Source organism: Moschus berezovskii, chromosome 2 (genome assembly GCF_049115385.1).
Source record: "Moschus berezovskii isolate FMDL1 chromosome 2, NW_MosBer_1.0, whole genome shotgun sequence".
Classification (NCBI taxonomy): domain Eukaryota; kingdom Metazoa; phylum Chordata; class Mammalia; order Artiodactyla; family Moschidae; genus Moschus; species Moschus berezovskii.
In genome coordinates, this window is record NC_142461.1 from 16,993,159 (window position 1) to 17,020,581 (window position 27,423).

Here is a 27,423-nt window from a genome sequence, read left to right on the forward strand (position 1 = left end):
CCCTGTGGCCTGCCCGCTCCCCACCCCCACCCCCACCTCTTGGGAAAAGCCAACAAAACCTGGAATTGTCTCCTGCGCCCCCTGCTTGGCACCGATGCACAGTGGCCCAGAGGCACACTGAAAAACTATTCATGTCTGTTTGAAATTCAACTTCAGCTGGGTGTCCTGTGTTTTTATTTGCCAAATCTGGCAACCCCAGAGGTGGGGCTCTAAGCTGCCCCTGGATCCTTCAGGTCTGAATCCCTGCCCTCCCACAAGGGCAGGAACCTCCCTAAAACCACCCAGCAAGGACCAGGCTGCCTGGGTCACCCCCAGATCACAGGGAACGATGGGAGAAGTCCCCGATGACACTGCTGAGGGTCCCTCCCAAGGGTCTGGGGACAGGCTTGTTCTGTACTTCAAATGACATGCACCCCTCTTTCTCCAGCTCAAAGGGGTCCATGTCACTGTCACAGCAACACTGTGACAGTCTGAATTCACTGCCCCCTTAACCCAAGCTCCTTTCAGCTCATTAGAAAAAAAAAGAATCTCTCTAGCACCTTTGCAATGGCCTCAGCTTTATCTTAAATAATCTTCCCTACCTAAACAGACATTTCTCTAAAGAAGACATTCAGATGGTCAACAGGCACACAAAAAGCTCAACATCACCAATTATTAGAGAAATGCAAATCAAAACTACAGTGTGATATCACTCCACACTGGTCAGAATGGCCATCATCAAAAAGTCTACAAATGACAGATGCTGGAGAGAGTGTGGAGAAAAGGGAACCCTCCTACACTGTTGGTGGGAATGCAAATTGGTGCAACCACAATGGAAAACAGTATGGAGGTTCCTCAAAAAGCTAAAGATAGAGTTGCCATATGATACAGCAATCCTACTCCCGGGCATATATCCAGAGAAAACTATAATTCAAAAGATATATTCACCGCTATGTTCATAGCAACATTATTTGCAACAGCCAAGACATGGAAACAACAAAAATGTCCCCCAACAGATGAATGGATAAAGATGTGGTACATGTATACAATGAAATACTACTCAGCCATAAAAGGGACAAAATTGGACCATTTGCAGAGATGTGGATGGACCTAGAGACTATCATACAGAGTGAAGTAAGTGAGAAAGAGAAAAACAAATACCATATGATATCACTTGACACGTGGAGTCTAAAATATGACACAAATGAACTATTCTATGAAACAGAAACAGGCTCTGAGACATAGACTACAGACTTGCGGTTGACAAGGGGGAGAGAGATCGGGAAGGGGAGACTGGGAGCGTGGGATTAGCAGATGTAAACTATTATATATAGGATGGATAAACACCAAGGTCCTACTATGCAGCATAGGGAACTATATTCAATATCGTGTGAGAAACCATAATGGAAAAGAATAGGAAAAAAGAATGTATATACATGTGTAACCGAATCACTTTGCTGTAAGAGTAGAAATTAACATGGCATTTTAAATCAACTATACTTTGATTTAAAAATAAAAAGAATCCTCCCTGCAGGTTTCCTCAAACCCATGGCAAGGGGGCACAGCTTTGACTTCCAGACAACTTTCTTTTGATCCAAACAAGGACTCTGTTTCTGGTACGGAACCCATGGGTGACTTTATTTACAGTCCACACTGGGTAGTCTCTGGGCCTCTCTGATAGTTCGGTTGGTAAAGAATCCGCCTGCAACGCAGGAGACCCTGGTTCGATCCCTGGGTTGGGAAGATCCCCTGTAGAAGGGAACGGCTACCCACTCTAGCATTCTGGCCTGGAGAATTCCATGGACTGTATAGTCCATGGGGTTGCAAAGAGTCGGACATGATTGAGTGACTTTCACTCACTCACTCACTGGACAGTCTCCACCCAGAACTGTGACTGGTACTAGGATTTCAGCCTTCGCTGAGCTGCTCTTCAGTGGATAACTGGCCTGCTTGTCTGTGCTCTCTGCTGACTGGGCTTATAATAACGATCAGGAGACCAGACTTGGGTGTATGAAATAATGGTTGAGTGGAACCACACATGAGAGCTGGGCTGCCCACGGAAAACCCCATGAGAGTCAACAGTGTTCCAAGATGGCTCCCAGGGGTAGGCAGTTCTCCAGGATCATGAGCTTTTCCGGGTGGTTGGCGGTGGGGGACAGGTGTCAAAGCCCCCTGGCAGGAAGGAGGAGGAACTGAGATGGGCTCTTGGGAGAACTTCTTGGGTCTTCTTGGTTCAGCCACCCCTCCTGCCTCCCCTGCTCCCTCTGCTTAGGCCACATTGCAGATTTTCAGAGCAACCCCTATGGCCCCCGATGCTGTCCTCCCCCCAAAAAAATATATCTCCACTGAAAGAGCTGGGAGCTGGGAGGAGGAGGGCAGCCGTGTGCGTGCACCTGAAGCTTCCTGGGACAAACCACTGTTTCTCTACATCTTCATCCATTGCAAACAGGGCTGGCACTTTCCCTCGGTCCACTGGCAGGACATGCAATTTTGATATCCCAGCCTTGGTAGATGGGGAAGGAAATGAGAATAACTTTCCTCAGGCCAATATCACACAAGATTCTCAGTCACATTCTTGGCTTTTCTTTTTTTTTCCTTGGGAGCTATTTCCTTTTGGCTCTGTGGGGCTGAGTCCTTCGCTTAAAAACAATGTATTTTCTGGCCCCTCACAGAACTGATGGAGCCATGTAAGGATCCCACGGCCCCCTCATTCCGAGTCCTGCCTTAGTGCTGATGGAAGGCACAGCCATGCTGGGGGGCATCCTGAACAAACCCGACGTTTGGGCCAGGGTGCTGGGACCCCACGGGTCTTGGGTGGGGCATTAATTCCCAGCAGGGGTGAAGGTCGTGTGTGAGGGGACCTGTTGTGGGGTTGGTGGCTGGGCGAGGCCAGAATGGCCTGCGGGGACAAGGTGAGCAGGTGCAGAGACCAGGGAGAAAGGGCTGGAGGAGCAGGACTGGGTGGGCGGAAGGGTCAAGAGGAAGTCAGATCAGCTCTTGCCGGGGAAGGAACGGAATGGGACAGTGAGGATCAGGGGATCCTGCCACACGCTGCTGTCCTCTTCTTCCCTCAACCGTGGTGCTTGGTCGGCCAAGCCCAGATGCGGCCTCAGAACTAGCTTCAACACAGCCTCAGAACTAGCTTCAGCATGTTGGCTGAAGCCGGTCTGCACTCGTCCCCTCAAGGAGGCTGAGTGAAAAGAGGAAGAGAAAGCAGTGGCCAGACCAGATGGAAAGCTTACACTGGTCCACGGAGGAGGCGAGGGCCTGGGGTGGTTGCAATGGGCAAGGAAGCAAGAATAGAAATCTACACCAGAAATGGAATCCATGCTCATTAAGTGACCCTGGGAGTGGGGAAGGACAGGGAGAATGGATAGTTAGGGAGTTTGGGATGGTCATGTATACACTGATATAATTTAAATGGATAACCAACAAGGACCTACTTGCTGTACAGTACATGGGACTCTGCTCAATGTTACATGGCAGCCTGGAAGGGAGAGGAGTTGGGGGGAGAATGGACACATGTATTTGTATGGCTGAGTCCCCTTGCTGTTTCCCCGAAACTATCACAACATCGTTAATTGGCTATGCGTGCTCAGTTGCTAAGCTCTCTGTGACTTCATGAGCTATAGCCCGCCAGGCTCCCTTGTCCATGGGATTTTCCAGGCAAGAATACTGGAGTGGGTTGCCATTTCCTACTCCAGGGGATCTTCCTGACCCAGGGATCGAGCCTGGGTCTCCTGCATTGGCAGGTAGGTTCTTTACCACTAGCAAAATCTGGGAAGCCTCTGGGGGTGGGGGAAGTGATTAATATGCCTGGTATCTGGCAGGGGGAGTAAGGATGGACCGGGGGTCAGTGTAGGGGAGTCCACTGAGGCCGGAGGGCAGCAGATGGGCTCCCAGCCAGGCCTGAGTGAATGAGAGTAGGTGGAGGATGGGACCTGAAAAGTATGGCCTCAGTGTTCAGAGCAGGCTCCTGGGTGCAGCAGCAGCATGGCTCCAGGTGGCCCATCTAGAAGGGCAGGTGAGTAACTGCTGCCTCCCTACGGAGAAGCACTGGGAAGGGCTGGTGATCCCAGGGATGAATGCCCTGGTGGGTGCCCACCGTTTTCATGCAAGGAACCAGAATTTGCCAGGGTCAAAAGCAATTGTTCTTGAAAATAACAATAACGCCTACATCACCAACAACACCAGCCACCACTCAGCTTCCTCCATCCCTGACAACCTCCAGTGACTGTACCCTACAGGTAACACCACGACAAGTCTTCCTAAAAGATAAGACCACACTTAGAATCAGTGCAAGACACAGGGTTACCTTGGTGGCAATTTGGGTAAAACAAGGATGTTACTGATAAATCAGTTAGCCTAAATGCAACTCTTTGGAACAGTGGTGCTGTGCTCAGTTGTGTCCAACTCTTTGAGACTCCATGGACTGTAGCCCGACAGGCTCCTCTGTCCATGGGATTTTCCAGACAAGAATACTGGAGCGATTATTTCCTATTCCATTTCCTATTTCCTATTCCAGGGCATCTTCCGGACCCAGGGACTGAACCTGCATCTCATCTCCTGTGTCTTCTGCATTGGCAGGTGAGTTCTTTACCTCTGCACCACCTGGGAAGACCAGCCCTACAGAATTTGAAATCATTTTTAACTCAACAGCATTAGGTCAAATTGGCAAAAATCATTAGACCACCTAAAACCTCCATCCTGGTAGCAGAAATCTCTAGGTAAATGATTGACCTAACCATCTTTTAAAGAAGGCATATTAATGTTTGGAGCTCTAGCAAAACACATGTAAAATAACAAATGATCAAAGTTGGCAAAAAAAAAAAAACCCTCTAAAACTTCTGTAATCAAGAGACCCTTTCCCAGGGTAACCAAACAGCCTGGCTTTCTTCCGACTCTGTGACAGGTCTACTGCTCTGAATCAGGGATCAGAAGTATTTGAATCCAATTCTGAGCAGATTATAAAAGCTCACAGATGTTTCTCATACTGGAATCTGACCTGCTCCTCTTGTTGTTTTTCCTATTTGAATGGAGAAATTGGAGTCTTATCTGATCTGTTCATATCCTTTTAATTTCCTCTTGAAAATTAAAAAAAAAACTGTACATTTCTAATTCAAAGCATATATATTTTTTCTAGAATCTAAAAAAATACTTTTATTCCCCATCAGTCTCTGGTGAGCTCAATTAGAAGCTTCAAAATGTGTCTGGAGAGCTTCCCTGGTGGCTCAGTGGTAAAGAATCCGCTTGCCAATGCAGGAGACACGGGTTCGATCTCCGATCCACGAAGATCCCACGTGATGCCTGAGAATCTAAGCCCATGTGCCACAACTATTAAGCCTGTGCTCTGGAGCCCTGGTAGCTCAGATGGTAAGGAATCCGCCTGCACTGCGGGAGACCTGGGTTCGGTCCCTGGATTGGGAAGATCCCTTAGAGGAGGGCATGGCAACCCAAACCAGTATTCTTGTCTGGAGAATCCTCATGGACAGAAGAGCCTGGCAGGCTACCTGGGGTCTCAAAGAGTCGGACACAACTGCTCGACTGAGCACACTTGAGCTGGGGAGCCGCAACTATTGAGCCCATGTGCTGCATCTACTGAAAACGGCCAGCACGAGAGCCCGTGCTCTGCAACGAGAGAAGCCACTCCAGTGAGAAGCCTGTGCGCTGCAACCAGAGAGTAGCCTCCACTCACCGCAACTAGGGAAAAACCTGTGGAAGGCTTTTCAGGCAGGAAGCCCCAGCACAGCCAGAAATAAATGAAGAAAATTATTTAAAAAATGTGTTTGGATCCCACACTAGCTTTTGCTCCTGGCCGCACATTTCTAACTCAGTTCAGCCTTCTACCGTGTGGCTGACCACCTCAGCAATAGAGTTGGGGCACCAGAGTTTTGGTCAAAGATCTACATTGCTCGGAGAGTTCTACTTCAAAATCTCACATTTAAATGTGGCTTCCCCAATCAGAAATCTTGCTCAAATAGCTTGCAGAGGTGAGCACTGGACACAGTGCTCTGAGAAAAGGGAGTCTGGAGGAAAAGCCCATGGTCAGGTCTGGCTGTGGGGTCACATGCCTGTGAACCTCTGTGACAAGGGGTAATGGTTGAGATCAGAGGGCTTTTCAAGAGCAGGTGTGAGGCTGGGGCCTTCCAGGGTTTGGAACTGCTGCAGTTTCATAAGATCCTAGGCATCACCAGGCCCAGAGCTGCCCCCAGTCCCAACGCTGTCCCCCTAGTCCCAGAGCTGCCCCCAGTTCTGGAGCTGCACCCCCATATACTGCCAATTTTCTTACATGGAAAGGAAGGGCAAGGCTCAGGAGCAGCAGGTTTGCCCCCCCTGCAGACTGGAGAGTGGGTGTTTGGCAGGGATGGGAGGCAGCCATTTCTGGCATGCTGGGCCATCTGGGGAGAACTGGGATGATCTTCCAGCCTGGAGGAAAAAATGAAAAGCAGCAATAAATACAGACAGAAGATATCTGACTGCTGACTATTGTGTAGCATCACAAACAAATACTGGAAGTGGAAGCACCTGGATGCCTTTTGTTAAGCTGCTGCTGCTGCTGCTAAGTCACTTCAGTCGTGTCCGACTCTGTGCGACCCCACAGATGGCAGCCCACCAGGCTCCTCTGTCCCTGGGATTCTCCAGGCAAGAACACTGGAATGGGTTGCCATTTCCTTCTCCAATGCTTGAAAGTGAAAAGTGAAAGGGAAGTTGCTCAGTCGTGTCCGACTCTTAGCGACCCCACGGACTGCAGCCTACCAGGCTCCTTCGTCCATGGGATTTTCTAGGCAAGAGTACTGGAGTGGGTTGACATTGCCTTCTCCATTTGTTAAGCTAGTATTAGCATATACTGGATGTCTTTAAGAAATAGGAAGTGCCCCTTGCCTCACTCACGTGAGCTCTTACACATTTTAAACATGGCTATTATTTTTCTAACACAGAGTTGGATCTTTTTGCTTTGGGTGACACAAGAACATAACATTTCAACCAAACAATTTAAAGTATCAATCTTCTGGGCTTTCCTCCAAGGATGAAGCAGATTAGTGCAGGGATGAAATCAGTCAGAAAAGATGGGATGTGTCAGCCCTGACAAGAGTTACTAGGCACAGGAGTGGGGAAGAGCGTGTTCTCTGGAACACTATCTAATGGTGTGTGTAGTGTCTGACGCTCCACCTAGGTCGGTGGAGACTGGTCCACCAGCAGACATGCACTGGGTGCCTGCAAGAGATGGTGGCCTGGGCAAGCACATCAGAGAGAGGCGGGATGCCTTCACAGCAGATCCCAGGGGGGTTCTGCAGTGTGCACACTGTGGCACGGTACTCGCTTCCCATCTATGAGGAGACACGAGCCACCTGCTTGCAGCAAGGGCTTGGTGGGGACATATCATGGCAGGCCTATCCCCGCTCTGCCCAGAGTGGTACCCCATGAAACAGCTGTTCTTGAATGTCAGTTCCAGCAGCAAAGGTAAGCAGACACCCAACTGCCCTGCAGGGCAGAAAAGCTTGTGTGTGTGACTGTGTATGTATTTCTGTGTATATGTGTGTGTGTGTGTACGTGTGTATATGTAGTATATGTGTGAGTGTATGTGTGTATTGGTGTGTGTGTATTTCAGTGTGTGTGTTTCGGGGTGTGTGTGTGTTTCAGTGTGTGTGTGTTTCAGGGTGTGTGTATGTGACTCAGTCGGTTCTGATCTCTGGGCTGGGGTTTGCCAGGGGGCCAAAGAGGGAACATTTCCCAGCAGAGGTAGCACCACGAACAAGTAAGATGAAGCAAGAGGAGGCAAAAAGAAAGTGTACTTATCCTGCATTGTTACAGAGAGATTTGGGGCACCCGAAAATGCAGGCCAGAGGCACATTGTGTCCTGGGGAGCATGTGACTTTGAGGGTGGAGATTAGAGGGTGTCAGTTAAGAACCTGATCAGCCAGGGTTTGAGTAGATTTGGTCCTGAACTAGGGGTTCCCAGGTGGTCCAGAGGTAAAGAATCTGCCTGGCAATGCAGGAACCACAGGTTCAATCCCTGGGTCAGGAAGATTCCCTGGAGGAGGAAATGGCTACCTGCACTAGTATTCTTTCCTGGGAAATCCCATGGACATAGGAGCCTGGTGGGCTGTAGTTCATGGAGTCACAAAGAGTCAGATATGACGGAGCGACTGAGCATGCACGCACTAAAGGACATAGAAGCCGCAGAAATGAGATTCCATGATGATGTGCTAGAAGGATCACTGTGTCTGTGGTCCTGGAGGGTGGACTGTGGCAGGCAGAATGGTCTGGAGGCTCTGCCCAGGCTGGGGAGAAGGAGCTGGCTCAGGAGGGCAGAGAGGAGGGGCCAGAGCCAGGAGAGGGGGTGGCTGGGCACCCTGGGGTGGGATCCTGGCTCCGTGTCTGGGAGTATTAACTCCATTCCCTGAAGCAAGGGGCTCAGAAGACAGGGGTGTTCATCTGGGGGTGATGATCTGGGGGTGATGTGGGGACACGCGTAGCACTGGGGGCGAGAGTGGGCTGGAGCGGGAGCTGTGGGTGTCAGCAGCGTGTAATGGGAACCAGAGGACCAGCAGGACGGGATGGGGACCTTAACACAGGACGAGGTCTGCACAGCACAGTGTTTCAGGGGGAAGAGGGCGGAGAATTGGGGGCCAGCACACAGCGGCCACGTGGCAGAAGTCGAGAGCTCCCAGGAGGGTGGTCAGCAGGGTCTGGGAGGCCGTGGGCGTGGCTGTGGCAGCATTAACATGAGGAAGTCATCGCCAGACCATGCGGGCTTCAGAGAGAGGGGGATGGCCCAGGGAAGTAGCCAGAGGGCCAAAATGTAAGGGAGCCCAGGAGACACAGAGCCTGGGGACAGGCCTTGGGGAGGGGGTCGGGAGGCGCCGTCAGATGCAGGGTGATGGAGAGTCCTGCGTTGCACAGGGGCGACTGTAGTCGTCATTTTCAACCTTTCTTTTCTTGATTTTAAAACCAGCATTTATCATGAGAAATCAGGAAAACAAATAGAAAACAGATTGCCCTGTCCTCCCAATACCTAGACACAACTCCTATTAACATTTGATATCTTCTTTTATTTTATTTGGTATCTTCTTTTAAAAGAGCAAATATACGCCTAAAAAAACCCCAAAAAACCACACTCAAAACTTAGGATTACTCTATTTGGCCAGCAGGTTAAATCCACACTATTTGATAATTTGCTTTTTCACTTAGTAGTGTCTTGTGAGGCTCTTCCCATGCATTAAATATTCTTCTAAAATGTTATTTTCAATACATTTTGTGTGGATAATAATTTAAGCAGCCTTCTGCTTTGGGCATTTAGATGAATTTTCAGTAACTCCTGTTGTGTGCATGTATATATCTGATTATCTCAGTGTAAAGCTCTAGGAATGGGATTACTGGCTGCAAAAGTACTAGTGTCTGGAAAGAATGTAACGCACAGTGTCACTAGGATTCTTGCTTTAGCTACACATCTGGCGTCACTAGGTTATCAGAGGACACTGGTGGGAGTGGAGACTCATGTAATCTTTTTAAAGAGGCGATCCGAAGATCCTGAGTCTTACCTTTGTGCTGCCTGCCTGAGGGGAACCCCTACGCTCTGCCATCACCTACTTACCGAATTATGAGCACTGTCTCTCTCCCTACTAGGCAGCATGCTCTGTGTGCTCCTGAAGGCAGGGCCCACACTGTTTATATGTGCACCTCTAGCAACTTTCCTAAAGGAAATCAGCCCTGAATGTTCATTGAAAGGACTGATGCTGAAGCTGAAACTCCAATGCTCTGGCCACCTGATGGGAAGAACTGACTCATTTGAAAAGACCCTGATTCTGGGAAAAATTGAAGGCGGGAAGAGAAGGGGACGACAGAGGATGAGATGGTTGGATGGCATCACCGACTCAATGGACATGAGTTTGAGCAAGCTCTGGGAGTTGGTGATGAACAGGGAAGCCCAGTGTACTGCAGTCCATGGGGTCGAAAAGAGTCAGACACAACTGAGCAACTGAACTGAACTGGGCAACTGGCACACAGAAGTGTTATAAATGTTCATTAAATTGGCCTAATGGATGGAGTTGGTTATGGGGCAATGGCTTCGTTAGAATCGGAAGGTTCAGGGACTTCCCTGGCGGTCCAGTGGTTAGGACTCCACCCTTCCAATGCAGGGGGCACAGGTTCGACTCCTGGTCGGGGAATTTCAGGAAAATGAAGGGCTCTCATTCCTTGCAGGGAACACTTCCACAAGTCAGGGGAATGCCATGCGTGCTCCCCAGGCACAGAAGAATGTCCTGTTTTTCCTGTCCATAAGATAGAACATTTGACCCAATTCACTGTGCCCATTAGTTGGATCTTGTATTTATTAGATTACCTTTGCCCTCCTTCCTGATTAAATATGCATGTTATTGTTGCCTCTCTGTAAAGCGGGGGTTTTAGTAACTTTAAAGAAATTTTTTAAATGATAATTCAGTGTCCTCTTTCCCATCTCAAACAAGATGAATTTTATTAGTTCCTCTTACTTCTTCCATTCAAAAAGATATTATATTTATAAACTGGATCTACTCATAGTTGATACTTGGCTATGGTCTGGATCAAAAGGTTGAGTACAAAACTTCTTAGATATAAATGACATTTCTGTGACAATTAGGGAATATTTAGATGCTCATATTTTTAAATTAATGTTAACTTTTTAGGGTGTGACTATATGGTTAAAAATTATGGGCTTCCCTGGTAGCTCAGCTGGTAAAGAATCCACCTGCAATGCAGGAGACCCCAGTTTGATTCGTGAGTTGGGAAGATCTCCTGGAGAAGGGAACGGCTACCCACTCCAATATTCTGGCCTGGAGAATTCCATGGATTGCATAGTTCATGGGGTCGCCAAGAGTCAGACACGACTGATTGACTTTCACTTTCATGTGGTTAAATAAAAGGATATTCTTCTTTGGAGATGTGGGCTGAAACTATGCCACCTGCTTTCAACAACTCAGCAAAAAAAAATGTGTATGTGTGTAAATTATATTTTATGCACAGAACGAGAGCAAGAGAGTGAGTAAGCAAGAGAGCACAATTATTGGAGGATGCTAACAGCTGGAAGCTCTTTATTGCTAATAATTCTTTCAACTTTTCTGTAGGTGAAAAAATATTGGTTGTAGGTTAAAGAGAAAAAGGCATATTAGTTTAGACATTAATAATGAAAAATAAAAACCCTGAAATATGAAGCACATGGTAACTAGTTGTGAAGTCAAATCAAACAGATCTCAGCACTGATCCACAGCATGGGCACTGAAATATTCACAGGTCAGGTCCCGGACAGGCAGTCAAACTCCACCAGGTCTGGGTGCAGGGTCTCTGGCGTCCCTTAGCATTCATGCACCCAGACGCAGATCTAACAGGGCAGGTGCTTCTGCGTTCTGTCTGCTGCTGTAGCCTGGGTGCCTGGTTGTTTGTTACAAATGACTATAAAGCAAACCTGGAAACAAGCAAACTGCTCTGCTATAGGGGATACTGAAGCAAAATACATCATTTTCATTTGAAATATTTTATGGCCAATAATTGAAAGAGGAGAGTGAAAAAGTTGGCTTAAAGCTCAACATTCAGAAAACTAAGATCATGGCATCTGGCCCCATCACTTCATGGCAAATAGATGGGGAAACAGTGGAAACAGTGGCTGACTTTATTTTTTTGGGCTCCAAAATCACTGCAGATGGTGATTGCAGCCATGAAATTAAAAGATGCTTACTCCTTGGAAGGAAAGTTATGACCAGCCTAGACAGCATATTGAAAAGCAGTGACATTACTCTGTCAACAAAGGTCTGTCTAGTCAAGGCTTTGGTTTTTCCAGTGGTCATGTATGGATGTGAGAGTTGGACTATAAAGAAAGCTGAGTGCTGAAGAATTGATGCTTTTGAACCGTGGTATTGGAGAAGACTCTTGAGAGTCCCTTGGACTGAAAGGAGATCCAACCAGTCCATCCTAAAGGAAATAAGTCCTGAACATTCATTGGGAGGACTGGTGCTGAAGCTGAAATTCCAATACTTTGGCTACCTGATGCAAAGAGCTGACTCATTGGAAAAGACCCTGATGCTGGGAAAGATTGAGGGCAGGAGGAGGACAGAGGATGAGATGGGTGGATGGGATCACCAACTCAATGGACACGGGTTTGGGTGAACTGCGGGAGTTGGTGATGAACAGGGAGACCTGGCATGCTGCGGTTCATGGGGTCACAAAGAGTTGGACACGACTGAGCGACTAAACTGAACTGAATGGCCAACAACTGCTGCATGAACAAATGTAGGTTTTTGCCTGCTCTCCAAAATCCCCTTTATGTGCACCTGTTTCTCTCCAGTGTTCTCTCTAGAAAGGCAAAGAGGTCACCCAGACCTCCGAAGAGGCCCAAGCTGGACTGCCTGGACTAGGGCTCCCCGAGAGTCCACAGGGGACCAGAGGCTCTGGGTAACCAAACTAGATTTGTTTATATAAACAGGGTTGGAGCAAGGCTATGAAGAATGAATAAAGGCTTGGCAGCCAAAACTGCATATAGTTCTTTTAAAAAGTCATCTAGAAAGAAAGGCTGGTGGCATCTTAAACTGTGACACTCCTTCCCAACAAAGGGCCTGGTGCTGCGGTGACAGGCTGCAGAAAAGACTGAGAGTCCTCTCTGGGTAGACACCCTGCCCCTTTCTGGTCCTTTCCTTCAGAATCAACACTGGCCAACACCAGGCTTCTCCTAGATAAAAGCTGTAAGTGCCTTGGAGACCCTGAGAAATGTGAGGGGGGAACAGGGAGACCTGACCTCTGTCCTTTCAAAAAATCCCCCAAAGATGAATAATGAAGAGAGAAATGCTTTATAGTATGAATATTTTATTTTGACTTCTTAAGTACGTACATCTTTCACTGCAGTTCATCAAAACAAAGCTTAGGAAAATAAATCCCCGCCTCCTTTAGCCTGGACTTACGCTGGGTACCCGGTCCTGTGGCCGCCGGGTGTGACAGGCCGGCGCAGGGGCTCCGGGCCACCCCACTGCATGCCAGCCGCCCCCCTCCGCCTCGCCTTCCCCGTGTTGGTCATGATCTGGTGGAAGCAAAGAGGAAACAGGGCTGGAGAGGTCATCTGGCTGAGAGCAGACCACACATTCTAACTTACTGTATTTAATACATTCATCTACAGGAATAAGAGACTTTGGAATAAGTGAGGAAGGGTCATGACAGATTATTCAGATAAACAGAAAATGTCAGGAAAAATCCCTTTAGCTTGAATATTATACCATCTAGCAGTATAAATTAAAAATAATCAAACCACGGAAAAAGGGGAAGAGAAGAGTTGAATATAGTAACATCGCATCTCTGGAGTATACTGACTTTTGAAAGTGAGAAGGGAAAAAAAAAGATGGACATATTTGGTTTCATAAAAAATTAACATTTCCATATATACAGTATTTGAATGATAAACCAAATTAACAGGTAAAACAATGAACTGGGAAGAAATACTTGCAGCACAGTTAACAGATTAAAGGTTAAGATTTTCATTAGATAAAGAATTCTTATAAATCAGTTAAGTAAAACAACATATAGATAATAGGGCAAAGATTTTGAATAGCCAAGTCACAAAACAAAAAGTATCACCAGTCAAGAGAAGAAAAAAATCATCAACTTTACAAGTAACTAGAAACTATAACTTTACAAAAACCCGTATTATTATTCTTAAATTATTAAATGAGTGACAATTAAAGCAATGATCCCATCCGCTTCTGCCAACAGTTTAAGATGTCAGTGGCATGGAAATTAGAGACAGTGATTTTGGAAAGTAATTTGGCATTTACCCTTGGGTGTTAAACTCTAGAGTGTTAGTTCACAGACTGTAGCCTGCCAGGGTTCTCTCTCCATGGGATTCTCCAGGCAAGAATACTGGAGTGGGTTGCCACTGCCTTCTCCAGGGGAGCTTCCAGACCAAGGGATTGAACTTGGGTCTCCTGCATTGCAGGCAGATTGTTTACTGTCTGAGCCACCAAGAAAGCCCCTAGAGGAGGACTCCAAAATATGGAAGATGCTAAATAAAGCTGTTTGTTACAAAATCACTGTAGAGTAAAACTGCAACAATCTGTCTAGTAATAGGGGCACAATGAAGGAAAATATGGCATATTCATCTGAAATATTATATGGCCATTTACAAGGATAAAGACTAGGTTATGAAGAAAAATGTTTATTTAAAATATTGTAAGTCAGGTTATAACATGGTACATAAATGATGCTTTCCATTTTGCTAAAAGTACACAGAAAGACTGGAAGGAAAGGAATACTAACGCTTATAGTGGCCACATAGGACAGTGAACCAAGAATAATTTTTTTCTATTTTCTGTAACATAGCTATGGTAATAATTAAGAAAATTTGCTTAAAAAAGAAATCACTTCTTTGGTGAAACCTGAATGAAGTCTGTGGACCCCTACATGCTGCAGTTACCACTGGGGATGCTGGGCGAAGGGTGTCTGGCACTTCCCGACTACTGTTTCAACTTCCTGTGAATCTATAATTATTTACAAATAAAATGTAAAAAAATAATATCAGAAGGATTTCCCTGGTGGTCCGGTAGCTAAGACTCTGTGCTCCCAATATAGGGGGTCTGGGTTCAATCCCCGGTCAGGGAACTAGATCCCACGTGCTATAACTAAGACCCGGCACGGGCAAAGAAACAAATAATTATTTTCTAAAAATCAGAAAATATATGAATGGGAATTACATCTTTGATTTCTTGATTTTTGCTTGAAAGTTATTTGGGTTTACCTAGTATTTGAGGTTCAGTTCAGTCGCTCAGTGGTGTCCAGCTCTTTGCGACTGCATGGACTGCAGCACGCCGGGCCTCCCTGTCCATCACCAACTCCCAGAGTTCACTCAAACTCATGTCCATTGAGTCGGTGATGCCATCCAACCATCTCATCCTCTGTTGCCCCCTTCTCCTCCTGCCTTCAATCTTTCCCAGCATCAGGGTCTTTTCAAATGAGTCAGCTCTTCGCAACAGGTGGCCACAGTATTGGAATTTCAGCTTCAACATCAGTCCTTCCAATGAATGTTCAGGACTGATCTCCTTTAGGGTGGACTGGTTGGATCTCCTTGCAGTCCAAGGGACTCTCAATAGTCTTCTGCAACACCACAGTTCAAAAGCATCAATTCTTTAGTGCTCAGCTTTCTTTATATTTTTTTAATATCTGAAGTAGGAAGAAGAAAAAAGGGCCAGTTTCCAGTGGGAGGGAATCACCAGGTCTCAGCTGTGCTGTGAGGACAGGGCAGGGCAGGGCAGGGTGGTGAGGGGTTGTGGGGGGAGGGGAGAAAGGCAGGGGAGAGGAGATGGGAGGCCTCTACCCTTGTGGAGGAAAGGATGGGCCATAAGCTTCCCAAGTAAGAACTAGTGCAGCTTCATCTCCCTTGTCCTGTGAAATACACAAAAGAAGGCTATCCTACCTGCCACCACTAACACTGCCCTCCTCTGTCTGCTGCTCCTATTTCCCTTCTGACCCGCTGTCCCCATCATCAGGGCAGGTTCCTTAAGTCCAATATTCAGTGGTACCTTAGGGTCCCCTGGGCCATCTCTTTCCCCCTCCCTTATGCTCGGGCTTAAGCGCTGGAAAATGGAGCTGGCGAGAGTGTGGGTCGCTCACCCCATGCCTCCTCCCTGCTCCACTGTCCTTCCCAGGTCACCCTTCCAACTCCTTCCTCAGGAGAGAGAACACAGCACATACTTGTGTTTCAGCCTTTGGAACCCCCCCACCTCTCCCATCACACCATCTCTCTAAAACTTCACAGGCCTAAGAAATCACCTAAGGTGGGTGGTATTTGTCCTCTCCAGTGGATGAGGAAGGGGCTTCCCAGGTGGCAGTATTGGTAAAGACCCCGCCTGCCAATGCAGGAGACACAAGAGACGCAGGTTCCGTCCCTGCGTCGGGAAGATCCCCTGGAGGAGGGCATGGCAACTCACTCCAGTATTCTTGCCTGGAGAATCCCATGGACAGAGGAGCCTGGTGGGCTACAGTCCGTAGGGTTGAAACGAGTCGGACACGACTGAAGTGACTTAGCATGCACACACCCATGCACTGGATGAGGGAACTGGGTCAGCCTGTGGGCAGAATTGCCTGGTGTGTCGTCACAAGACCTGAGGAAGGGTCCCTGGTGAAGAGGGTTGGTATGAGGGCCCAGAATGACTGCCTTAGGTGCTGGGTGTCTCAGAGAAACCCAGAGGGCTTGTTTCCTGTTCGCCTGACAACCCCCTGTGCTTATGGGGAGCTCCAGGGCCCTCTCTGGGTGCCTCGGCTGCAAAGGAGCCTTTTGGGGATGGAAAGGTCTTAAAGCATATGTCTAGACTGAGTTCCACAGAAATGCTTCAGGGAGTGCTGGGAGAGAAGGGAAAGGGTTCCCAACAACCACCCTACCCATCAATGAACTCATCACCCATCTGGGTTACACAAGGAGATGCTGTCTGAAAAAATATTCTGCTACAAAAAAAAAAAACAAAACAGAGCATATTTAACCACACACACACACAAACCAAAAAATGCAGCATGTGATTTATCTGAATGTAATTTTTTTTGTCAATCCTAAAGGAAATCAACTCTGAATATACTGGAAGGGCTGATGCTGAAGCTCCAATACTTTGGCCACCTAATGTGAAGAGCTGACTCACTGGAAAAGACCCTCATGCTGGGAAAGATTGAAGGCAAAAAAAGGGCAGCAGAGGATGAGAGGGTTGGATGGTACTGCCGATTCAATGGACAGGAGTTTGAGCAAACTCCAGGAGATAGCGAAGGAGAGGGAAGCCTGGAGTGCTGCGGTCCATGGGGTCACAAAGAGTTGGACATGACTGAGTGACGGAATAACAACAACTTGTTCTGTAGCAAAAGACGGTCAACACATATGAATTTAGGTAAAAAAAAATTTCCCAATACTAGATTTTGAGTATTGGTGAAATCACTTAAAGCAAGTATGGCATGTTATAAACAGTATGCATTTTGGTAAGAAAATACAGGCACACAATACATCTGTCTATCTATACACACCGAACAAAGCTAGTGGAGGTGATGGAATTCCAGTTGAGCTATTTCAACTCCTGAAAGATGATGCTGTGAAAGTGCTGCACTCAATATGCCAGCAAATTTGGAAAACTCAGCAATGGCCAAAGGACTGGAAAAGGTCAGTCTTCATCCCAATCCCAAAGAAAGGCAATGCCAAAGAATGCTCAAACTACCGCACAATTGCACTCATCTCACACGCTAGGAAAGTCATGCTCAAAATTCTCCAAGCCAGGCTTCAGCAATATGTGAACCGTGAACTTCCAGATGTTCAAGCAGGTTTTAGAAAAGGCAGAGGAACCAGAGGTCAAATTGCCAACATCTGCTGGATCATGGAGAAAGCAAGAGAGTTCCAGAAAAACATCTATTTCTGCTTCATTGACTATGCCAAAGCCTTTGACTGTGTGGATCACAATAAACTGTGGAACATTCTGAAAGAGATAGGAATACCAGACCACCTGACCTGCCTCTTGAGAAACCTGTATGCAGGTCAGGAAGCAACAGTTAGAACTGGTCATGGAACAACAGACTGGTTCCAAATAGGAAAAGGAGTGCGTCAAGGCTGTATATTGTCACCTTGCTTATTTAACTTATATGCAGAGTACATCATGAGGAACGCTGGGCTGGAAGAAGCACAAGCTGGAATCAAGACTGCCGGGAGAAATATCAATAACCTCAGATATGCAGATGACACCACCCTTATGGCAGAAAGTGAAGAAGAACTAAAGAGCCTCTTGATGAAAGTGAAAAGAGGAGAGTGAAAAAGTTGGCTTAAAGCTCAACATTCAGAAAACAAAGATCATGGCATCTGGTCCCATCACTTCATGGGAAATAGATGGGGAAACAGTGGAAACAGTGTCCGACTTTATTTTTTTGGGCTCCAAAATCACTGCAGAGGCTGACTGTAGCCAGGAAATTAAAAGATGCTTACTCCTTGGAAGGAAAGTTATGACCAACCTAGATAGTATATTAAAAAGCAGAGACATTACTTTGCCAACCAAGGTCCGTTTAGTCAAGGCTATGGTTTTTCCCGTGGTCATGTATGGATGTGAGAGTTGAACTGTGAAGAAAGCCGATCGCCGAAGAATTGATGCTTTTGAACTGTGGTGCTGGAGAAGACTCTTGAGAGTCCCTTGGACTGCAAGGAGATCCAACCAGTCCATTCTAGAGGAGATCAGTCCTAGGTGTTCATTGGAAGGACTGATGCTAAAGCTGAAACTCCAATACTTTGGCCACCTCATGCGACGAGTTGACTCACTGGAAAAGACTCTGATGCTGGGAGGGATTGGGGGCGGGAGGAGAAGGGGACGACAGAGAATGAGATGGCTGGATGGCATCACCGACTCTGTGAACATGAGTTTGAGTGAACTCCGGGAGTTGGTGATGGACAGGGAGGCCTGGCGTGCTGTGATTCATGGGGTCGCGGAGAGTCGGACACGACTGAGCGACTGAACTGAACTGAACTGAACTGAAGAGTGCTGATCCTTCTACTCCAACTTCTGTTGATATCCTTCCTCCCACATGGTGTTAGAGCGGCCAAAGACAATGTGGAACTTGGCTAAGGGGGCGCTGAACCCAGGTGACGTACAATTTGGGTTTAATGAGAAACATCATTCTCAGTCGCTTCTGTGCATAGCCAAACGATGGTGAGCTGTCCTGGTGCAGAAGCGACTACAAGAATTCCCCAGGTCATCAGAGTATTTATGAAGAGTTGGTGTGCAAGGAAACTTGAAATGTCCCTCGTCTTCCATTTTCAGAATTTGAGGAAGGTTTTCTCAAATTTAATAGAAATCCTAAAAATTTACACAGCATTACCAGAAACTAAATGTGAAGTAGAGAGAAAAATTTCTAATCTCTCAATAATGAGAAATAAAACCTCTTTTCTTTCACTGTAGAAAATATTACAAACTCCTCACATATGTAGAAGTGATCAAAGAGCATAAAACAAAAAATATCCAGAAAAAAAACTATGAAGCATGTGTGGAGTCCTGCCCCAAGGCCATAGGTGCAAGGCCTCGCACCAAGGCCTCAGAAGTGGAGCTCAGAACCCAGGTCCCCTCTGAAGCTGACTAAGCCCCTTTGTAACCATTGCCAAAAGCCCCGGTGATCATCACCAGCAGGCTTCCCGACCCCAAATTAGGCAAAGATGCCCACCCTGGTAGTCACCCTACAGAGCCCTAACCAGTCACCTAATGCCAACCTTCCAGCAGGAATTTTCTTTGTTTTGAGGCTATAAAAGTTGACTACTAACCCACGAAAACTGTCAACTCTCCCTGGTCTGTCAGGAGGCTGGTCCACTGCCCTTGCAGTGCCCACATTATCTCTGCTCTTTGTTCTTAATAAAATCACTCCCTTCTGAAATGCTCTGTGTCTGGAAATTCTTTTCCAACCCATGAGGATTACCTCAACAGCTTGTGGCAAGCCACTAGTTAATAAAACATTATTTTTCTGTTGTTGGTACTGGTCATTTTTTTTTTCCTTTACCTACTTAAAAAAATTGAACTACAGTTGATTTACAATGTTGTGTTAGTTTCAGGTATACAGTAAAGTGATTCAGTTACACATATATCTATTCCTTTTTAGATTCTTTTCCATTATAGGTTATTATAAGATGCTGAGTCTAGTTCCCTGTGCCATATGGTAAGTCCTTGTTGGTTATCGATTCATCAGTTCTTAAAATTTGAATTTGTGATTTATTTCTCTAATTCTCACTCTGGCTATTCACTTTAATACCTAAACTTTATATTGTGTTGTTTTACAGAAGGCCTCCACAACCCTGTGACTGGAGGGCCCACAAAACCTGGATGCTCCCTTCTTCCTGAAAGTCTGGGTGAAGGAAGGCAAAAGATGAGCCTTGGGTCTGGTGAGGCTGGATTCCTGGCTGTCTGCAGTTGAGCTCAATTCCAACTGACAAAGGAAAGATAAGACACAGAGATAAACGGAAGCAGAACAGAGGGAGCGGTGGTTGTCGCTGGGTGGACAGAATTATTATGGTGGCTGTTTACGCTGTGTTTACTTCTGGCTTTTCAGTAATAAGTACGCACTTCATTTGTAATCAGAAAAAGGAATCCCAGAGTCAAACTGAAAAAGAAAAAGGACTTGGAATCTCTGGGGGTTGGGGATCTCCCCCCTGCTCATCTGGTTGTGCTTTCATAGAACATGGATTTTAAGTTAGTTCCAACTGACTTTTCGATCATCAGGGTGAGGCAGAGCACAAATGGATGGAAAAGTGAGTAGAAAACCCCCCAGGGACTTCCCTGGTGGTTCAGTGGCTAAGACTCGGCACTCCCAATGCAGGGGGCCTGGGATCGATCCCTGGTCGGGGAACTAGATCCCACGTGCCGCAACTGAAGATCCTGCATACTGCAACTAACAGCCGGCACAGCCAAATAAATAAATACTAACAAGACAAAACAAAAAACCCAAAGTGAAGACAAATTTGAAAAAAAGAAAAAAAACCTGGAAACTTCAGCCCTTCCTCTTCTAGTTTTGGTTTTGACTGAGTAAGACAGGGCCAGCTGAAGATGCCCCAGCTTCTGTCCTGTCTCCGGGGGGCTGGGCCCTGCCCCTGGGCAAGCTGCACCCACTTCCTGTGCAGAGGCCCATTCACCTGGAGGTCTGCACACGTGGCAGTGTGTTTCACGGTGCAGACTCTGGCTACAGAAGCACTGAGGGGTGTAAAAAAGATGCAGATTCCCCGGGCCAGGGCCACACTCTCAGTCTCTCTGGGGGTGGGGCCAGGACTCCTGCTTTAGCCAGCTCTTTAAGAGAACTCTGGAAAACTAAATGAACTTGGGGGAATAAGAAAGTGTGGAAAGGGAGAAGTTAGCATTGACAACAGGCATCCATCCCCCCCTGAAAACTGAGATTATGCTTAAAAATTGTTGCTGTTGCTTCAATTTCAGGAAAAGCTATGACAAACCTAGACAGCATATTAAAAAGCAGAGACTTCACTTTGCCAACAAAGGTCCGTCTAGTCAAAGCTACGGTTTTTCCAGCAGTTACGTACAGATGTGAGAGTTGGACCATAAAGAAGGTTGAGTGCCAAAGAATTGATGCTTTCAAACTATGGTGCTTCTCTCAGAAGACTCTTGAGATTCCCTTAGAGAGCAAAGAAATCAAACCAGTCCATCCTAAAGGAAATCAATCCTGAATATTCATTGGAAGGACTGATGCTGAAGCTGAAGCTCCAATACTTTGGTCACCTGATGTGAAGAGCCAACTCGTTGGAAAAGCCCTTGATGCTGGCAAAGACTGAGGGCTGGAGGAGAAGGGGATGACAGAGGATGAGATGGTTGGATGGCATCATCAACTCAATGGACATGAGTTTGAGAAAGCTCCGGGAGATGGGGAAGGACAGGGAAGCCTGCCGTGCTGCAGTCCATGGGGTTGCAAAGAGTTGGACATAGCGACTGAACAACAGCGTTAGACCATAAAGTAACTCTGACTGTTTCATACAGTCAGAGACTCTAAACTTTCAAACACAGTTCACTGGAAAATCAACAGCTCTCCCAGAAGACGGCACAGCTTAGTGGTAAAGAGCAAGCAGGCTCAAATAACACTTGAGCATGTTCCTCAACCTTTCTCAGCCTCAGCTTCCTCATCTGTAACATGCAATGCGAGCAGAATTCACCCCATCATTGGCTGGGAGGATTAAATAAATGCAATCAGACGTGTGAAGCAGTCAGCACAGGACTTGGCCCAGGACGCATGCCCAACTAATTTAAGACACACCTATGACGGTTGTTAAAGGTAACTGAACAATAAATTTAAACTTCAAAATAAAAACAAAAAAAAAAACTGAGATTCTATGAAAAATACCTACAGCTCTTTAACTAAGGTATTTAAGATATTTAAAATCAGGGCACTCTTTTTAGGAAGAATTAAGTGGCATAGTATGGATGATTCTGAATTAAGAATTATTAATTAAGACTAATTTGGCATAGTCTTATGTCTAAATTTTTAGACATAACCAAGCATGCAGAAGTTGGCAAGTCATCAATCTTGCCCTGCTACTGAAGAAGAAACACAAAAGGGTGCTGTTCTTTACCAGAATTATGAGTAAAGGATACATTTGATGTGACCACTGCTATTCTCAGGGACTCTCTGAGCTCTCTGTGGTCATCAGTATTTTCATGGCCCCCAGGCTCTGCAGTGCTCAGTGCTGTCTGCTTGCCCTTGAGGGGGTGTGGACAGGCAGCAAGTGTGGCCTTTTAGGGTTCAGGGGTGCCCATCAGTGCTCAGAAGGGGAAGGGCCATGAGTCCAGGAATCCTAGGAAAGGGCTCCTTTTCACTCTCAGAACACCCTGGGGGGGGCACCCTCGTACTCCATCCTCACCCCCAAACTAGCAGCTTTTCAGTCACTGGTGTGTACAATAACTACTCCTAAGATTATGGTAAGGGGGTCTGGGGTGGGGACTAGATTCTATGTGAACCCACATTCAATGGTCTGGGACTTTGAGAAGCCTTGGGCCAGCCACACAGGATGAGAACCATCAACCCCCTGATCACTCCTCCCTGTTATCTCCAGCCCTCATCAATAGCACAGGTTTATCTGCTCTGTGTCCTCTTTTATAAACTTCTGGAAGATAACAGCTTGTCAGACTTTTCTAGGATTCTGTGATATGTTCAGCAAATGACTCAGGTTCCATAAAATTTTTTTGAATACAGTTTTCAAAAAAATCACCATTTTTCTACTGATCTTGATAGATCTACAATCGCCCTAGTACATCAGAATGGGAGGTAAGGTACAAGTTGTGATTTGGGGGCACATTCCTTAGGGAAATGCAACTCCTATCTCTGGCAGGTTCCCTCCTTCTGCACAAGCAGTTAGCAGCCCCCATGTGAGCAAGCTTACAGCGCCTCCCCCACCAACCCTCCCTAGTGTGACCCACCAGAGCCCAAGGGGGGCAGGTGAGGTGAGTTGCAGTGCTGGCCAGCTGCCAATTTCAAATCAGGACTGGGTGTCTGGGACTTCTCTGGTGGTCCAATGGCTAAGATTCTGTGCTCCCAATGCATGGGGCCTGGGGTTTGATCCCTGGTCAGGGAACTAGATCCCACATGCCACAACTAAGAGTTTACATGTCACAATTACAGATCCCAGATTTCACATGCTGCAACTAAAGCCTGGCACAGTCAAATAAAAAAAAGAAAAAGACCGGGTGACTAAGGGCAGCTAAGGAGATCTAAGGAACAAAGATGGCAAACAGGGAGTACATGTATAACCTCAGTGATTACTGCTCGACAGTAAGTTTTCTAATAAAACTTTACACTGCTTCCATAGGGGATCCTCTGGTGATTGAGCCCAGTGGGTGGCATGGTGGCCGCCGCCCACAGGTCTGTCCAGGTACTAATCCCAGGAACCTGTGCATATGTGGCTTGGTTTGGATAAAGAGTTTTTGCAAACTGTAGTTAAGCTGTTGCTGTTGTTCAGTTGCTAACTTGTGTCTGCCTCTCTGTGACCCTATGGACTGTATCCTAGATTATCCTAAATCCAGTGACAAGTGTCATTATAAGAGACAGAGAGAACAGAGGGACTTCCCTGGTCATCCAGTGGCTATGACTTCGTGCTCCCAATGCAGGGAGCCTGGGTTCGATCCCTGGTTAGGGAACTAGATCCCGAATGCCGCAACTAAAAAACAGATTCCAAGTGTCATAGCTAAGACCCAGCACAGGCAAATAAATAAATTTTTTTTTTTTTTAAAGATAGAGAACATAAAGAGAAGAGAAGGTTATTGGAGATGGAGGCAGAGTATGGAGGTCCACAGCCACAAGTCAATGAGGGCCTGCAGCCGCCAGAAGCTGCAAGAGCCAGAAAAATTGTGGGACAACTTGATTTTGGATTTCTGGCCTCCAGAAGTGGAAGAGAACACATTTCTGTTATTTGAAGCCATCCAGTTTATTAGAAAACAAATACACTGGGGCTTCCCGTCTCTTCACTCTTACCACTCACATTGCCACTGAAAAGAGACGGACACTGATGAGATAAACAAGCATGCGTGCAACTTTTCTAAATATTTCCTTCTGGTAAAAAGAATAGTACCGATGCATTAAGGAGATTTAGAACTACAGACAGCGGTAAAGTGACACCATTTCCGGATGCCATTAAGTCAGGCATTTAAAAATTGATTTAAAAATTCTGTCCCTTTTGCGTCTTGCCAACCTGCATGATCCAGCTGGGAGTCACAGCATGTTCACGGTCTGGTTTTGTTGTTGCTGTTAAAAATCTTCAGTTAAGTTACCATCTCAGCCACGGCATTTCATTGTGCAGAGGAGCTAAAAGCTATTAGGGGAGGGGCCGTGGTGGGGTTTCCGTCCTAACATTGCTGCTTGTATGCTGGAAAGACCCAGCATCTGAGGGCTGTGTTCTCAACAGCTCCGCCACCACCCTCCAGAGAAGCCCCACTAGTATGCCTTCTGCTTTTCTCACCATCTTGCTTTTCAACATGCACGTTCTCTCCAATGTAGCTCCGTCCTTCCTGACAAAGCCAGTGTCCTCACAGATGTCAGGGCTCAATGACTTCCAGCAACAGTTTGGAACCCGGGTGCCTCACTCCCCGCCTTTCTCGAGCACCTCCCCGCTTGACCTCCGTCTGCGGTCAGTTAGGGTCCTGTGATCCCTGAGTCGTTCTGAGGGGCAGTGGCGCTTGTCCGTGACTGGGGGCCAGTGGTCACCCAGCCTCATACATCATCTCCCTTCTTTCATCCACTCTTGCCCCTCTATGTTCTATTCTTCACAAAGCAGCCCGAGTGAAAACAGAAGTTAATGTAGTAAAACATGAATCAAACTGAGTCATTCCCCTGTTCTGCGCCCTCCGACAACCTCCCAGCTCATGCAGGGTAAACTCCAAAACCCTCGCCGACAATGCCCTCATGCCCAGCCCTTGGCTGTCCTCCAAACTCAAGTTCTGCCAGCATACACTGGCTCCAGCCAGGGGACCCTGGAAACGCCATGAACAATGAGGTGACCAGGGAGACCAGTGCCCAGGGTGAGGTGATGAGGGCCTGGGTGGGGCAGCAAGGGGAATGGACAGGCTTTCTGCTTCCGCCTGCCCCTGTGAAGGCTCACGCACCTGCATCCGCCATCTTTACCCTTCCCAAGTCACTGTCTCTGCTTCAGCTGTTGAGAGCCTGGCTCCCAGCCCCAATGCTGACCTGCCCAACCTGAGGAGACTTCAGGATCCATGTAACTGACCCAGTCAACCACCAGCATCAGAATTTCAGGAGTCCCTTTTAAAGCCTTCACCCCCGTGTGCTCAGCTGTCCGTCACAGGGCTTCAGTCTGAACTGGCCTCAATCTTCGCAACTGCTCCTCCTTCCAGATCTTAGCTTTGAGCGCCCACTGCTCACCCGTGCACTCTCGGATCGAGGCTCCGTGACGCTGCCATCCTCTCCCAGCCGACTGGTAGCTCCCCCGACTCACACCTTCCCCGTGTGGTTGGTGGGTGGGACCACAGGGTCCCACAGTAGCAGAGTCTTTGGGGAGCTCAGATCATGGCCCCTCACAAACGTGTGACTCCACAGGCCTCTCAAAGCTTCGAGTGACCACTCAACCCAGGAAAGATCTCTCCCTCCTGTTTTCCACAGCACTGTTTTCTCCTGGTTCTCCTCAAGTCTCTCTGACTATTCCCCTTTCCGTCCATCTCAGGGGCCGCCTTTCTTCCTCCCCTGCTCCCGACATGCTGGTGGGCCCTCTGTATTCTGCCCCGCCCCCTCCCTGTCCACCCTCTGCCTCGGTGGGTGACTTCATCTGGTCTGATGGTTTTGGCCATCCCCTGCGTGCTGGTCCGTCTAGTCAAAGTTATGGTTTTTCCAGTGGTCACGTATGGATGTGAGAGCTGGACTATATAAAGAAAGCTGAGCGCCAAAGAATTGATGCTTTTGAATTGTGGTGTTGGAGAAGACTCTTGAGAGTCCCTTGGACTGCAAGGAGATCAAACCAGTCAATCCTAAAGGAAATCAGTCTTGAATACTCATTGGAAGGACTGATGCTAAAGCGGAAGCTCTAATACTTTGGCCACCTGATGTGAAGAACTCAGGTGGGAAACCCCCTGATGAAGGTAGGAGGAGAAGGGGACGACAGAGGATGAGATGGTTGGATGGCATCACCGACTCGATGGACATGAATTTGAGCAAGCTCCGGGAGTTGGTGATGGACAGGGAAGCCTGGCGTGCTGCAGTCATGGGGTTGACAAAGAGTCGGACACGACTGAGCGACTGAACTGAACTGTGTGCTGATGACTGACAAACCTGCAGCAGCCTTCCCTTCTCATAGATAAGGCACAAAAAACCCAAGAATCTAGATGGGTAAATGATTACTCCTAAGGATGGGCATGGGGCTTCCCAGGTGGTGCTAGTGGTAAAGAACCTGCCTGCCAATGCAGGAGACACAGATTTGATCCCTGGGTTGGGAAGATCCCCTGAAGGAGAGCATAGCAAGAATGCCTGGAGAATCCCACGGACAGGTGGGCTACAGTCCACAGGGTCGCAAAGAGCTGGACACGACTGAAGCGACTTAGCATGCATGCACACACACAAGGATGAGCATACCTTTAGACATTACGAAGGCTCTAGAGTGTGCCTTTTAGTTATACTCTAACCTCCTTCTGTTTGCCAGCGGGTCTGTTTTTTAGGATAGTAACTAGGGCCACTGTGCCCTTTAGGGCCCCTGGAAGCAGGTTGGCCATGATGGAACTTCTCATAAACACAGTATCATATCAGATCAAGCCAAATCCTCGTGTGTTACTGTAAACGCTAAGTCCATCAATGGCCCATCTCTCCATTCTATACGGGGTCCTCACTCCCTTCACATGGTACTTACTCCCAAGTACTCCGTGGTCAGAAGCTTCTCCCCTGAGAGCTCTCCAAGCTGGGGCTGGATCAGTTCGTCCTTGTCCAGATCGGCTTCCATAGTGTTGTGATCCTCCTATTTCAAAGGAGACAGGAAGTGAGAGCTCTGACCCTGCTAGCAAGTCCCCAGAGGGTGGCTCTCTGAGTGGCCACCTGTCGTGAAACGGGAAGGCCTTGGGTTGGCATTTCAAGGGTCTCAAGGGCAGAATGCCCTCGGCTCATGACCTCCGTGAAGATGAAAAGGAAAATACCAACCCACCTCTTTAAGAAGTCTCGTGCCTAATGACCACTTCCACGACCACAGGCGGGAACAGATTCAACAAGATACTATTGAACGGTCTCTCCTAGTTAGAGCTCTCAGAATGTTTTTCTCTGTGAGGTCAAGACCATGTGAACCAGCCAGACTACAAATAACTATTAAGCCCGTCCATATGCACAGACCTTACAGGTAATACAAAACTGTATATTGCAGGCTTGTTCTTCTCATGAAGTTTACAGTCTGTAAGTGAGTAGACTCAATAAAAAGATAAGAGTTGTTCTGCTTCCAAGAAGGAGTGGACATCTTTTTCC

At 47.2% G+C, this 27,423-nt stretch overlaps 1 protein-coding gene across 14 annotated transcripts in view; it reads right to left on the reverse strand.

Annotated features, from left to right (window-relative positions):
* Positions 1-27,423, reverse strand: part of ARMC9 (armadillo repeat containing 9) — a 178,672-nt gene that overhangs the window by 12,869 nt on the left and 138,380 nt on the right. For 8 of the 14 annotated variants that reach the window (XR_008682040.2, XM_088844844.1, XM_055396949.2 and 5 more), the window contains 3 exons: positions 26,825-26,929; positions 12,906-13,021; positions 6,269-6,405 (listed from right to left, as the gene is read on the reverse strand). Coding sequence is in view for 12 of the 14 variants with exons in the window: in XM_088844844.1 (XP_088700970.1) it covers positions 6,269-6,405; positions 12,906-13,021; positions 26,825-26,929 (358 nt within the window). In the remaining 2 variants the exon portion in view is untranslated. Of the gene's footprint in view, positions 1-6,268; positions 6,406-12,785; positions 13,022-14,728; positions 15,151-26,824; positions 26,930-26,954 lie in introns of those variants that run through there. The other 6 variants (XM_055396957.2, XM_055396955.2, XM_055396956.2 and 3 more) reach the window with 4 other exon arrangements.